The 14,786-nt window shown below is 40.9% G+C and overlaps 1 protein-coding gene across 1 annotated transcript in view; it reads right to left on the minus strand.

Annotated features, from left to right (window-relative positions):
- Positions 1-2,510: 2,510 nt before the first annotated feature.
- MBOAT1 (membrane bound O-acyltransferase domain containing 1) overlaps positions 2,511-14,786 on the minus strand; it is a 60,227-nt gene continuing 47,951 nt past the window's right edge. Inside the window, exons 9-14 of the mRNA XM_054381969.1 lie at positions 14,006-14,198; positions 11,741-11,844; positions 8,915-8,979; positions 5,770-5,902; positions 4,348-4,499; positions 2,511-2,643 (exon numbers count right to left, since the gene is read on the minus strand). Coding sequence (XP_054237944.1) covers positions 2,511-2,643; positions 4,348-4,499; positions 5,770-5,902; positions 8,915-8,979; positions 11,741-11,844; positions 14,006-14,198 — 780 coding nt within the window. The remainder of the gene's footprint in view (positions 2,644-4,347; positions 4,500-5,769; positions 5,903-8,914; positions 8,980-11,740; positions 11,845-14,005; positions 14,199-14,786) is intronic.

The following is a 14,786-nucleotide window of genomic DNA, read 5'->3' on the forward strand; positions in this document are numbered from 1 at the left end:
ATTCCTGTTTTCAGGGAGAGGTTCAGGATGAGAAAACAAGACAACAAGAGAATAAGAGTTTAGCAGAATAAGAGTTAGCTTGCTACCCCTGAAGAATTAATCACATTGTAGAAGCTGAAACGATAACAGAATTTGATGGCATTAGAGTCAAGCTCCTCTTACTAGAAACACTACAAAAGAAATCCTGTACATAGTATTTGGCCTCCCTTGAACATACAGTTTGGGGCTGCAGACCAGGGCACAGGCTACACAGGTGGATCTCAGGGCACAGAGCAGTGGATATCAACCCACAACCCCCTTTGAGTATGTTCATTTTCCAAAGCAGGCACTGAAGCCAACCGGCTGGAAGAATCTGCCTTCTGCAGGTTTGCTGAAGCCCAGAGTTAATGTGAATTATGCTGTCTCTGCCAACACTCATAACAATTTGTTCCAGTTTCTGGAAGTAAACACAGACTGGCTTCAGCCCATGGGATCCCAGGACCAGCAGCACCCAAAGCCCCATTGTCCCAGGGGATGCTTCCACAAACAAAAAGAGATGGCACAGCCAGATCTCAAGGGAAACATTAGATGTCCAAGTTGCAACTAAAACTGCTGTCACAAGAACACATGCATAAATTAGGACTGTCCATGTCAGAGACAAGCTGCCACAAAAACAAACAAGGGTCATCACGCCACCATGTCAGCAGGAGCAGGACATAAAGCCCAGCTGCTCTGCAATATCCAGTAAGGGATCTCACACCCATTCACCCATTCTCACAGTAGACATTTGTGATTAATAATGCCAGGCGGTGAAACAAAGCAATTTCTTTATTCAGATCAAACTTTTAATCCCATCTCACCTTCTAAATAAATTATCAAATAAACTCTCCCATGAACTATGCTCTAAATTGTGAGGTGGTCACAGAACAAAAACATCCCACCAGAGGAAAAAAAAAAAAAAAACAAGCAAAACTGAAAGACCAACCTTTTTTGTAATTTGTTTTGGTTTCACCAATTTGTTTCTTCCCAAAACATTAGGATTCTGCAAAATCTTAGTCTGACATGAAAATCAGAATGCCATAAACAGCAGATTCTTTGCTCAATCACACATCAGTTAAATCATAAAGCAACACCAACACTTTAACAAGAGAATTTCTTCTAGAAAATCTGATAAAAACATTCCTGGGTAACAGTCATTTACAAGGAGAAAAAAGAAAGTTTTAGTTGGTTTTGATGTGTCATATCAGTCTGCTTTATTGGGTTAAGTGGATTTTAAAATAAGTGAAATATAAAAACCTGACACAGCATTTTGCAGCAGGTTATCTCCATGTACAAGCCTGTAGAAATTAAGCCTCAAAACATCCCTGTAAGCCAAGGAATTTACAAGCAAGGAAACTTGCATCAACATGCTAAGTCACATATCATGATCATAGAAGGACTTGGTCTTGACTGTTGTGATGATCATTATCATATCACATCACAATATTCTGTAGAGAATGATTTATTATAGCTATGGTAAATTACTGTTCAGGTTGCATATTAGTGTTGTCCTGCTGGGAAGTCACCCCTCGAAAAGAAAGGACGTTTTTCAATAGAGCAGCTTGATCCGTTACAGACCTTTTTCAGATTTAACCCATAACTGCAAGCTTTAAAATACAAAATCTGCACAGTTCCTCAGTTATTTTGATACCCAAATGGAAGTGCTGCATCATGCTAAAACCGCACCGTAAGGCTGGTATAGCAATAACATCAACTGATCTTTAGGGAAGCACAGCTCTACAGATGACAGGGTGTATGTTCCATTCTTTTACTCTAGGTTGGGTTTCCTTCCCCTCTCTTCCCTTTTGCTTTTACTTGACTTTAGATTTTGGCTTAGCCAGTTGCCAGTGCTCCCTTCTATTCGCAAGGGACCTGTCTTGCCCTCATTACCAGCAGGCATCACATTGAAGGATGTGAAATACCCTTGCTGCTGAGCTCAGGCTGCAGTCCCTTCTCTGCAGACTGCCCAGGAAATCCCTTCTCCCTGTTTTCCCCACCAGCACCTTGAGCAACCCCATGTCCATAGTCTTCTACATGCATCATCTCTTTCCATAGTTAGAAAATTAACAACATCCCCTGCCAGCTGTCCACAGCACCAGGCTATCACGCAGCTGCTCTAAGTATTTGCTAGGTGCTTCCTGTCCCTCTGATCACAAAATTATTGACTAATAATTGTATATTTCTGTAAAAGAGCAAAAATGCCTGTGTGAAAAAGTTTAAATATATAAAAAAACCTTCATAAAAATATTTCTTAAAAAAAAAATGCCCCATGAGCCTGTAAACATTGTCTGTAAAATCTCTGCTAACTGGAGTAATTTTAAAGACGATCATTCAGGCTCTCGTCTGCCTTGTCCAGTAAGATTTTAAAATAACCAACAGAAATGCCACGTGTCTTGTACTTCTGAGCCTCATTCCACCTGCTTTCCTTCTTCTTTCTTTGTTTCCAGTACAATAAGCCAATTGCCCAAAACTGGCAATTTTCTTTGGAGGCATCATATGTCTTTGCTTTTAACAGAGTTCTGCATGGCCTGATTCTGAGGCTTTTTTATGGAGTGGGCTTGAGGTCTCATTGGTAACACAAGCAACACCAGGATGCTTAGAACGTGCATGTGAAAATACATAGACCTGTGAACAAAAGCAGAAAGAGATCATTATGTTTTTATTGGCATTAACGAGAATTGTGCAATCTCAGTAAGTTCATGAAGAATTTAGTGCTGAGGGATGAATGAAGTGTGTCTCTGATCAACAAAGCACAAAAATACACCCTTGAATTTCACACAGCCTATGCATTTGGCATCTGCTGGCATCAGTTCTGACAAACTCCTGAATCTGACTCCTTACAGTTCACACAAACTTATGTAATTCAACCCCACACTTCTTCAGTCCATCTCGCTTTTAATGTTAGAGTATATAAAGCTGCATTCTGAAGTAACATTCTTCATGCTTAGGATATAAAAGCTTTCACAAGTTAAAAAAAAAAAATTCAATGTTGAGACCTGAAATAAGTCAAAATGCTTGACTTTTAACTGGTAAAGGTCAAGTAATGATATTTACAGAAGGGTTGTATTTTTGAAGGCAACTACTCAGAGATATCTTTAGTTGATCACTGTTATGTATCAAATATTTTTATTTCAAGTAATTCAGTATACACAAGATTGACAGAAATAAAAAAATACTTAAACCAATTATGTGAGGCTCTGGCAGCTTGGGGAGGATGACATTTGGGAGCAGTATGGTCCAGGTCTTAACCACAGAGCCACACCTTTCTGTGGTCTCATGTATGCTTCTTTCCATAGTTCTTATTATCCTTGTAAGGTCCTTAACACCACTCTTAGGTGTACAGTGCTCAAAAAATTCATGCCCTGGAAAAAAGGCCTACAGTTTCCTTGATTAGCAGTCTCTAAGATTAAATGTTAACTTTGTTGAGAATCACTAGGGCAAAAAACATTACAGAGCCATGGTTTAGTCAGTCATGAGGTGCTGGGTGATAGGTTGGACTTGATCTCTGAGGTCTTTTCCAACCACATTGATTCTATGATTCTAAGAAAGATCTGGAGTAATTTTTTATGGTAAGGTTTCTGTGTTGCAATCAAGTATTTTAAGAAAAAGGAATTTAAAAAAGTCAAAATTCAACCCCCTTCAAAAAGACAACTGACAATAGTTGTCTGACAACAGCTATCTTATCAGTTTTGTCTTTGATGTTAGAGAAGGAAATTCTTTCCCCTTTTATTCACTGTAGAATAAAAGAAATTATTTTCTCAACTTCTCTGTTTCATATTATTTTTATTAGTGTATATTCCATATACTGTGCAACACCAGTGCCGTTCTTAAGGAATCTAGGGAAGTACTCACTTCCTACAGAAGTATTCAAAAAGAAAAGCATACTCATTTCAAGAAGGAATGCTCTGCCAGGCACCCTCCTTCTCTCCTGCTGACCAATCATACCTCCCGTTCTATACAGCTGGCAGCTGTAAACCTCATCTTTTCTCATTAAATCCTCCCTACTGCCAATTCACATTATTCTTAACCTCTCCTGCCTTGGCCACTGTTAGTGGTTCAGACTCAACTGTTTTGAAAAAATGGAAACTGAGTATGTGAATAGTCACATAAGGACACAGAAAGACTGAGAAGCACAGGTGACATCATCATTATTATTATCTCATTAAGTTACACGAGTGTAAAGATCACCCCTCACACATTATTAAGCATCTTGTTTGAAGTCCTTTCAAAACCAATGAAATGCCAACTGCTTTGCAGTGTGGTTTGGGTTATTTAACAGAAGTCTGCATTTTTGTTCTGGAGGATAGCAGTCAAGAGGAGAGAACTTACTTGTAAAACTTAATTGTGGGCTCAACAGCCAGCATAACAAATGGTGCAACAGTATAGCACACGGCCAGTTGGGTGACAACCCAGGTAAGAACATCATAGGCTATCTTGAGAGGCACTGACGAGAGGAAGTAATGTCTGCAGTTGTTTCTTATCTGCAGGTCAGGGAAAAGTAAGCAGAAAATCGTATCAATTTCTTAGGCAAAGTCACACAGACACATTGTAGCATATGACTCTCCATTTATCATCAGTGTTAGTATTGCAGTAAGGTTCATACACCAGTTAGAAAGCACTGGGAGTAGACAGATATGTATTGACTGGTGTTGCTGGAGCTGTTTAAGAAAAAACTGGATGAGGCACTTAGTGCCATGGTCTAGTTGATTAGTTAGGGTTGGGTGATTGGTTGGAATTGATGATATTGGAGGTCTCCTTCAACCTGATTGATTCTGTGATTCTGTGATCTCGTACTCAATCAGTGGCCCCCAGTTTCCTCTGTCATAGTCACAGGAAGAAGACTCTTACACTGGCTAACTGGCACAGTATCTTTGGGGAGGGGAGTTGTTAAAGATTTGATATTCCTTCCTCCTGGTTTTTATTTATTACTAGTTATGAATGGTGAAACAAAGTTATTTTAAATTAATAAATATGTGTTTATACCTGCATATATGTGCTGTTCCCTAGAGATTCTGGTTTAGCTTTGCATCTACAAAAACCTCATAAATGAGAAGCAAAGCACGTGTTAAGGCTGCATGATCAGCAATCTGCTCTAGTCATAGTGGTTAATACTGATCACTAGTTTAATTCACCTTTCAAACTGACCTGGTTAATTTATCCATAGCCTAACAACATCAGTGCTTACCAGCCCTGCTTAACTGGCTGGTTCAGCCTGAAGCATCAGTGGTGATAAATTTAACAACAGTGACACACAAAAAGACCTGTTCTGTCTTTGGTGACTCTACCTGAGATGAGGCCCAAAATCAGAGACCAGTTTAATGTTTCAATTGCATCTACATGAAAGAGTTCAAGTTTGGGCAAACGGTCAACCTGTAACAGCTTCTTGAGAAAGACTCTGATGAGCTGATTACACAGAAATCTGGACTCAGGTTTCACCTTGAATCCCAAGCTCATCTGACTGCATGGACATTGCTGGTGGCACTACCAATTGAACACTGACAAGCAATTCTTCCTCTGACAGCCAAGGCCAGCATTGCAGCATGTGCAGAATTGGTGTTGGTTGTAACTGCTGGGAGCACTTTGTAATTAGCATCAATACAGAAAGTATCTGTCAACTTGAACCCTGCAAAGGTATGATAGTTGGCTCACAGCAGGGACAAGCTGCTTGACCATGCCAGCGTGATCCCTGCAGTTGACAGCTGGGATAGTATTTAGTATAGGCCTTAGAAGAGAACAATGAAAGGTACATACTGCTCTGGCTGCAAGTGTGATAAGGATTCCAGTGAGAAACGTAAAATAATATCCAGGATAGATACCATGCCACAGGGCCGACAGGACAAATGTTAAAGCCGTAGGGTACCAAGGAGCTCTGTCATAGCAAACGCTGTGAAGACAGAAACAAAACAAGAAGAGGCTGAATACAACTGCATGATGGCCACTGCACTTCAAACCCTTCTCTGTTTTTAAGGGCTTTTTCTGTCTTCTTAATGGCCTTACCTTGCCTCTGTTACAGAGCAGAGCATGAGGCACTCTCCCTTCATTTGGGTGGAGGGTTAGTTGGAAAGATGAATCATGCTTTATGCAGCAAGTATCCAAAGAGTGCCTGTACAAATAATCTCAGCACTGACTGCATTTAAACAAATAACAGGACAAAGAACAGGCACGACTTCTTTCACCTTTATACCTCTATCTGGAATCACACACCACCCTAGAAAACTCTGACAGTGCATCAAGAGCAAGTGGAAGGACAAAGAGACATGACTACACCCTTCACTGATGAAGGGAGGTGTTTTTAAACACTCCCACAACTGTGAGCAGAAGAAACACAAAAAGCCCTGTGGGCTGAGATAAGGAGAGTTTAATGAAATAATACAATGTACAATACCATAACAGCAAAATTCATAGTGCAGCAAAAGCAGAAGCCAAGCAGCCAGCAAAAGCAAGCCCCCCCCCAAAAAAAAAAAAAAAAAAAAAAATCACCCTCCACTCTGCCCCCACTGCAAACACAGCTTCCAATAAAGTGGAAGAGACCAACAGCTCAAACCCAGAAGCCAAAAAACCCCCAGAAACAGGAAGCATCTAACATCAGAGTTCAAACTACATGCCTCATGAATAGGCCTAGAGAGTATTTCCTGCCACTGAGCATGCCGAACAGTGGTGAGAAGGGGGCGATAGGCATGGGCCAAGCCTCGATTCATCACAATGATCTGTGGGCTGACATCATACCTTTTCCAAATATTTTACCAGTTTGTCAGCATTTTGCACTTGTTTGGGGGTGAAACTCCGAAAAATCAGAACCCACCAACCCAGGGATCTGCCCATACTCTCCCACACACCCTGCCACTTACAATTATCCAGCCTTGGAAAAGGTCTCCATGTGATATTCTTGGGAAAGATTTGTATTAATCTGGACAAGACCTGGTCCATCAGATTATAGCTTAACTGAGTGACCAGGGGACTAATGTCACAATATAACAGTATCCAATACAGCAACATGATAGCTCTTATCCATTTCCCTGAGGGGATAAACACCACCACATAGAGCACACACAGTGCATAAGGATTTATGTAACATAACCAGGACTGGGCCCCAGCACATTGGTCCCAGTTACCCCAGGAAAGCAAATGTGTCAACATGACAAACATACTACAGAATAAAAAAAACCCACACAAAATTATTTTAACAAGCCTCCTTCTTATCTCATTTCTTGTTAGCTCAACCCTTTCAGACCCTGCATTGAGTGCCAAAATAGACTGTCCTGGTTTTGACCCAACCAGTGCCTGAGTTCCAAAAGCTCACACAAAAACCAAAACTCACACGACTGGGAGCTAAAGAAACACAAAAAGCCTGGTGGGCTGAGACAAAGAGAATTTAATGAAATAATACAATGTACAATACCATAACAGTGTACTTCACAGCAAAAGCAGAAGCCAAGCATTGAGCAGCCAGCAAAAGTGAGTGAGAAAAAAAACCCCACAGACCCTCGCCCCCAAACGTGGCAGCCAGCAAAGTGGAAGAGACACCACTCCAAACCTGGAAGCCAAAAAAGCCCCCTGAAACAGGAAGCACCTCACATTACAGTTCAAACTACAAGGCTCATGAATCTTTTGCCCCAGCCAGCCCTTTCCTTATAGAGTGGGCATGACAGCTGCATGGTATTGAATATCTATCAGCTGATTCAGCTTGTTGAACCATGGACAATTTGGCAGATGCTGGGAACAACAGGGAGTGTCGTAAACTATTGCAAAGCAGGGGATTTCTGCTAAATTTATCAGCCCAAGATCTTACCCCAAAAATGTAAGTAAATAATACGAGTTCAAGAACACACTAAGCAATCCATTTAGCTATCTGATGTATAACCAAATGCCATGTTCCAAAGAAATGAGTCAAGATAACACACTTATCAGGAACATAATTTGAATAATGAAAATTAGCAAATACTGACCTTTAAGATGCATATATTTAACAACAATAGTTATGGTAACCACAATGAATCTGCATTTTTGACACCACACTGACTGTGCACTGAGCTTGAATCATGATAAAAAAAATAATGAGTATTAGCAGACAGTTGCATTTATGAAACTTGACATCCAAGGATTAGGGGTAATGGCTTCAAGCTGGAAAAGGGTAGATTTAGACTGGATATTATGAAGAAATTCTTTACACTCAGGGTGGGGAGACACTAGAACAGCTTGCCCAGGGAAGCTGTGATATCTCCTCCTTGAAAGTGTTCAAGGACAGGCTAGACATGGCCTTAAGTAACCTGATCTAGTGGAAGGTGTTCCTAGCCACAGCAAAGGAGTTGGAACTAGATGACCTTTAAGGTTCTTTCCAACCTAAACCATTCTGTGATGGTTCTACGATTGATACTTAGCAGTCATGGGTTAAAATCAGATCTTCCTATCATGTAAGCCTGTATCCTAAATGGAGACTCCCTGGTAAGCATTTGTTGCTAACTCCAAATCAGACTACATCAGGGCTCTAAAGATTTCCCTTCAGTTCTAACTGAACTGCATCTCAGTGCCACAGTGAGGCTCACCTCTGGCAGTAAGACGCAGGGAAACACAACATAGCAAAGTGAAACAGTACAGCAAGAATAATGGAGGCAAGCAGTGGCCTAAAAGATGCCATCAAAAAGCTCTTATATTTTATTATGGGAGATTCGACGTTCGTTTATAGCTTTGCTGCTCATATATAAAATGTGGGCATTTTACATGTGCAGCAATAAAACTTTACAGCACCAAATACCCTTGTACTCCACCAGCTGTTACAGAAACAGGAAACAAAGAAAGAAAAAGAGGGCTGTATGTTTATGAGCTTCACCAGTCAGCGTTTTTGCAGGTCATCTAGAGTTTTCAGGTCTCACAAGTACATTACTGTTCCATTACTTACCGTTTCAGCCAGGCAGCTGTCTGAATGTTCCAGTTTTCAATATACATCTTAAAACTTGTTGCAGTCTAAGAAATAAGTTCACATGAAATGTTAGCACTCAAACCCTGTAAAATATCACTTGCATTTTAAATTAGACAGGAGATAGATGGAAAAATGTTAATTCTGGTAGCTAAGCATTGTGAAGATTGTGCCACAGTCACTAATATGTTTTGGGAGGGACATTAACCAGGACTGACTGCTCACTGCTAACACATGGCACCCCCTGTAAAATCCCACTTTGTTTTGTAAAATTAAACACTGTGTTTGGTTGCTTCTCAAATTATGGGAAATCTGAAAAGCTTTCATGTTTTAAGTGCTTGGCCTTCCTTTCCATTCATAAACAGCTTCATTTTTGGAACAGATATCTTGCCACACTGTCTGGACTTTCCTAGAGTACTAATAAACAATGTGTTATAAAAAGTAAAAGAAATGCATTATTTGGAAAAGGAAAGGGGAAGATTGAAAAACAAAAACATACAGTTTTAGACTAAATTTAGAAGCCAATTATCAGCCCAATGCCCAGGCTTGAGAAATCAGAGCGGACTCCACTATCCGGGGAGAACCACCTGTACCTCCTCATGATGCCAGTTGCCCTAGCTTTAGGGGACTGCTGGACTCCATTCAGCATCGTTTCCCCTAATCCTGGTCAGCTTCACCTCTGGTGGCTCTCCATCCCTACTCCCCCTTGCTCCTCGCATGCCGACTGAAAACTCTAAGGACCTCCTCACCAAACAGCGATGAGATTCAATGACACCACATTAATTTCCCCTATCAGCTGAAGGCAAAGGCACACTGAAAAGATGTATTAAAAGCAAAGGTTTCCAAAGGAAATATATAGATATTTTTGTGCTCCCATCAGAATCCTGAAGGCTAGCATTTAATTCTCTGTGCTTAAGGAGTTAAAATGATCAGTAATTCCCAATGCAGTACTGCCATGTTTTAACTGCATTCCTGCACCAAGAGAAGCCAAGAAAAATGTAACTTCTCTTCCAGCTAATATTGCTACTCTCTCTTGGCCTTCCTTAAGTTTCCCCGTTACATTACCAAGAGAGAAAAGTCACTGGGTGTCAAAATATTCATCCTGCCAAGGCTTTCAAGTTCCAAACATGGGTTTAGCTACTGTCACATTTTAATGCACTCCCAACTCCTGCCATGTGTTCCTCTTTAGGACAGAGCACGTAATTTCACATTTACCACTGAAGCACCCAATTCTTAAGCAATTTTATGTATGCAAGTGGCTATACCTGCTGAAAACACATGGTACAATCACAGTGAAGCTTCAGTTACATTTGTGCATAGTGTCAGTTCAAGGCTCACCCTAAGTATTGGTCTCTGTAGCCTCTCTTTCTCACCACACGCTTGATCAAATCAATGGAAAGCACTCTGGTTTACACTCCTGGAAATAGTTTCTTCAGCCTGACCACTATTGCCCATGTGACCAGTAAAGGAAAAAAGGGTTTGAAGCGTCTTGCGGTTCAGTGGGTAGAGAAGAGTAAAAACTCCTATTTCCTTAATTTGGCTTGACTAAAAAGCTTTGTCTGTACTTCACTTGGCTCCTTCAAGTAGGAACTGCTCAGCTCATCAAATCAGGGATCATCTCCTGCCTCCATACTGAACCAGATATTGATTCAGGTTCTCAGAGTGGAATCTGGCATGCTGTATCAAAAACTACAAAGCATTTCTGGGCTGTGTATTCTGTACCACTCAGGGAGAGATGTATACTGAGGATTAATTAAGGTTAAAAAAGCCCAACAAAACCAAACACAAAACAACAGGAAAGGATATTGAGAAAGAGAGGACACCTAATGAAACTTCCAGAGTTGGTATCTTTCAATGAAGAATTACAGGGGCTCTCTCATTTTTGAGAAGAGCTATTACAGCATACCCACTTAGTCACAGATCATTCAGTAATAAAGCAGTCAACTTTTCACCTGCTTTTCCTTTTAAAATCTTAACTACAGAATTACAGAGGGAAGCTTCGCCTTTTTCTAAAGAAAAGCAGCCTTTAGAAGGCTGTCTCTGTCAAATAAACATCTTCACATCCCCCTGGCATTCACAAAATATACTTTGGGGCCAACAAATTACATTGTCCATCTTATGCATTAGAGAGACAAACATAAATAGCTTACAAAAGACTAATGGATGATTAAAGTATACTGCAGTCACAAGAAACATGTGTGACAGATGTTTTGAGAAACTATATCACTTGCTGGGTGGAACTCTAGATCCACAGCCATTTAAGCTCCATGTGGCCCTGCTAGGTCCTGTTCAAGTTGCTTGGTTTGTACCAGTTCTCTCCAACCCTTGCATTTCTCTGTTTACGAAAGGCACTCCAGGCATGTGCAGTGACCCAGCCCTTGCAAGTGTCATGGCAGCTTCTTTCACTAACGCCCCCCCATCTCCACTAGGTTACAAAAAGTGGAAGACTGTTAGAAGTAAATAAACAGAATATAGCACAGATGGTGGAGAATCATAGCTGCGAGCAATTTATTGACCCACTGAACTCAGCCACAATCCACATTAATCGACTGCTCATTTATTAAACATCTGATTAATCATTTATTAGCCCTCTATAAACTATTTAGAAATGCTGCCTGAATACAGAGTGTGATGAAGGCTGTGTGACATATGCTTTTTTAACTGCCCAGCAGATAAAACACAAAACCTCTACATGTTAAAGAGGAGTAGCCTAGTGGCATGGACTTATTTTCCTTCTAGGAAAGCTTCTGCCCATTATCTTGCCTGTTTCTCTGTAAGCATGCCAATGCAGCTACTCCTTTCACTCACCTCAATATTCCAGATATTCAAATTGGACAACAGGTCCCAGTGGAAAGTGCCCCTCTCATCAACTCCACTGAAGCCATAGCCAGCTGCATTGTTGACTGCATCTGCTGTAATGCCACAGCAAAACATGTCAAATCAAGTCTGCTTAAAAAAAGCCCTTCTTCTTTCAAGTCAGAATGACACCAAATACACGTTCAAGACAGCTTTATAGCAATTAGAATCCTCTCTTTCAAAGACAAGTTTCCTCTTGGCAAAGTGGCACTGTGCTAAAGCAACACAAGAGTCACTTCCTAACTAGAAAGACCAGCTACTCCCTGGGCTGAAGAAATAAAACAGTAATATAAAAATAAAGCAGCAATGGACCCTGCCCAGTTGCAGAGACTGGAGCTGTATGTAACTGTCACTCTTGAGCAGGCGGACTCCTGGATCTGCTCCATCTTGCTGCTCCAAGAGTGGCAGGTACTGCTTAGTATTTCTTTGCCAAAAGCAAGAAACCAGAAATTCAGGGACATAATAATACAGAAGACCTATCAGCCTCTTGCTTCCCAAGCTGCTGTCTGCAGAGCAAGGTGTGATGAGCAGAATTGTTGTTGTCCACTCTTGAACTGCTTATGACACCCTAAGCTTGGCAAAGGCCAAAAGAGGTTCCCCTGCTGATTTGCAGAGCTCTAACATACTGCCTTCACAGTTCCTTGGACGCATGCTCTCAGTCTCAAACTGGTTTCACTGACAGCTCCAAGTTATGTTTGCAGCCACATTCCAATGACTGTTGCTAATGTGGCAAGAAGCTGAATTTTCTATCTTTCTGGAGGAATTCAGCCATGGCTTTCACACAATAGTGTGACTGTCCTTTTCTGAGGGCAGGAAGCGCTTATTGAGGCAGTTTCAGCAGGCCCTGGGCCGTGTTGCTGCAAGCTAAACAGTGAAAGGATAAAGTGTCAGCTATTCTGCTGCCTGGATTTGCAATGTGCATTCTAGAGGTCTCACCCTCCAGTATACAATGTGTGCTTTTCCCAAAGCCCTTCATTTGTAAGGTATTTCTACAGCCTCGATGGCTTAGTCATGTCACAAATTCAAATTCAGTTTCTCTCTTTGACAATGGACTTTTAGTCAATGGAAAAAAGATAGAGGCAACAAATTAACATTGGATCTTGCAGAAAAAAGTTTGTAAGCAAGCAATTCCTTATCTCAAAGCTTTTCTCATCTGGCACATGCCAGTCCTGGCTGTCTTCCCTCAATCTGTCAGTTTTATTCCCAGCAGGTTAATCACAGCCTCACAATGAGTTTTCCTTGGCTCTTTCCATCCCACCCCAGTGACACTCGTCTCACTCTCAGGTGTATGCATTGCTGGCTTTCAGGATTTCCCCTACACACAAAGTTTTGTAATACCAGCAAAACCCCTCAATCTCTCATTTATCAGCCTGGTCTGTGTGAGTATTTAACTCTTCACACATAGATGGAAAAGGTCATTTCTAAAAGCAAGAAGGTAAAATACAAAAAAGATGATTCTGACCACCAGTCTAGCTGGTTCCCAATAAAACAAATTTGCTTCTCTCTATAATGAGCCCTCTTCCTGTTCTTCTTTTCCTTGCAGAAATTCTTGAGTCCTTCCATTCCCTGCTTCACTCCCCACCTTCCCCCCATGGTTCTCCAACCCTTTCTCTTGACAGCTCAAAGATAATATACGTAAAGGATCGCATAGCTGCCTTAGAGGCAAAGCCTAACTTCAGCCCCACAATACACACTGCAGCTTTGTAATACAGATGCATGTGCTAAGGATGTCCCTAAAGCAAGATCTGTTTGCACTGTAATGTGCTTGGAAAGCCTGAGCCAGCATAACCAATTTTAACTTCACAATCCCAAAGATATAAGTGTCAAATTATGAATAAAACATAAAAATCAAGGTTTAGAGGAGGCAAAACTTTTTTTCCTTAATTTCCTGTAAAAAAGATTTGGGTACAAAGTTTTTAGTAAGAGGCAACTGTTACGTTGACTTTTCTGGCAAAAGTTGAAAAGCAGATTAGGATCCAGGAGCAGGGGATGTCAGACAAGCCAGAAGAGATTGTATCCAGGTTTTTCAAAATTTCTGACATCTCTCCACTTCAGTGTGGTCCACTAAAGATAGGAACAAGTGCACATCTCCCATGAGAACTACAGATCTAGGGACTGATTACTTTTTGGGTTTCTTACCAGTAATGTTTCAGACCCACTTCCACATTTATGAACTTATTTGTTACCTACAAAAATAGATAATGTGGGCGTACTTACCCAATGTCCATGCAAAGTAATACTTTGGTTTTGCTGCCTGTGTTACCACATACAGGTAACCAAGTCTTGACCAGAAGGGTGTTTTATCAAGGAATTCATTATCAATAATATATGCCATAGGAAAGTTCTTGGTAAGTGTCAAGAATAAAATGAGAGATACTAGTGTGATACACAGCTTGTACATCACTGCTCCCTAAAAAGAGCAAACAGTAAAACAATCATTACAAGCATTTGCTGAGGGGTGACTGGGGGAGGGTGCGGGGGTTAAGAGGGTGCAGAAAGAGTCAATATTCATAATACACAAAACCAGCGTGCGTCAAGAACCAATGAATTCAGCAATGATAAAGTTAAAAGTAATTAGTGTAGAAGAGGTAGACACAGTCAAAGCTTTGATTTAATTTGTTTTACTGAACTAATAGATAGGTACAAAGGACAATTAGAACTCAAAATTGGTAATGAACTTCACAAGAGACTCCTACATCAGTTAGTAAAGGTCCTCACATGAGAGAGAAAACAAACAAAACCTCAGGCCCTACAATGTAAAGGAGAAATCTTTCCTATATGGACTGTCATCTCCTGGTCTATTATGCACCAGGCTCCTCCAGGAATCCAAACCTATCAGTATTCAGTACAGTAGAAGGTCTCATTTCCCAGCTGCCATCCAGAGATCTTGATAACAATCACTTGTCCAAAAAACATGCATCTTACATGGCATGTGTATCTTCCCGTGATACAAGGCACCTGCCAGGCCATGCTGTTATTCAAATACTCCTGCCAGGCT

Source organism: Indicator indicator, chromosome 6, assembly GCF_027791375.1.
Source record: "Indicator indicator isolate 239-I01 chromosome 6, UM_Iind_1.1, whole genome shotgun sequence".
NCBI classification, from domain to species: Eukaryota; Metazoa; Chordata; class Aves; order Piciformes; family Indicatoridae; genus Indicator; species Indicator indicator.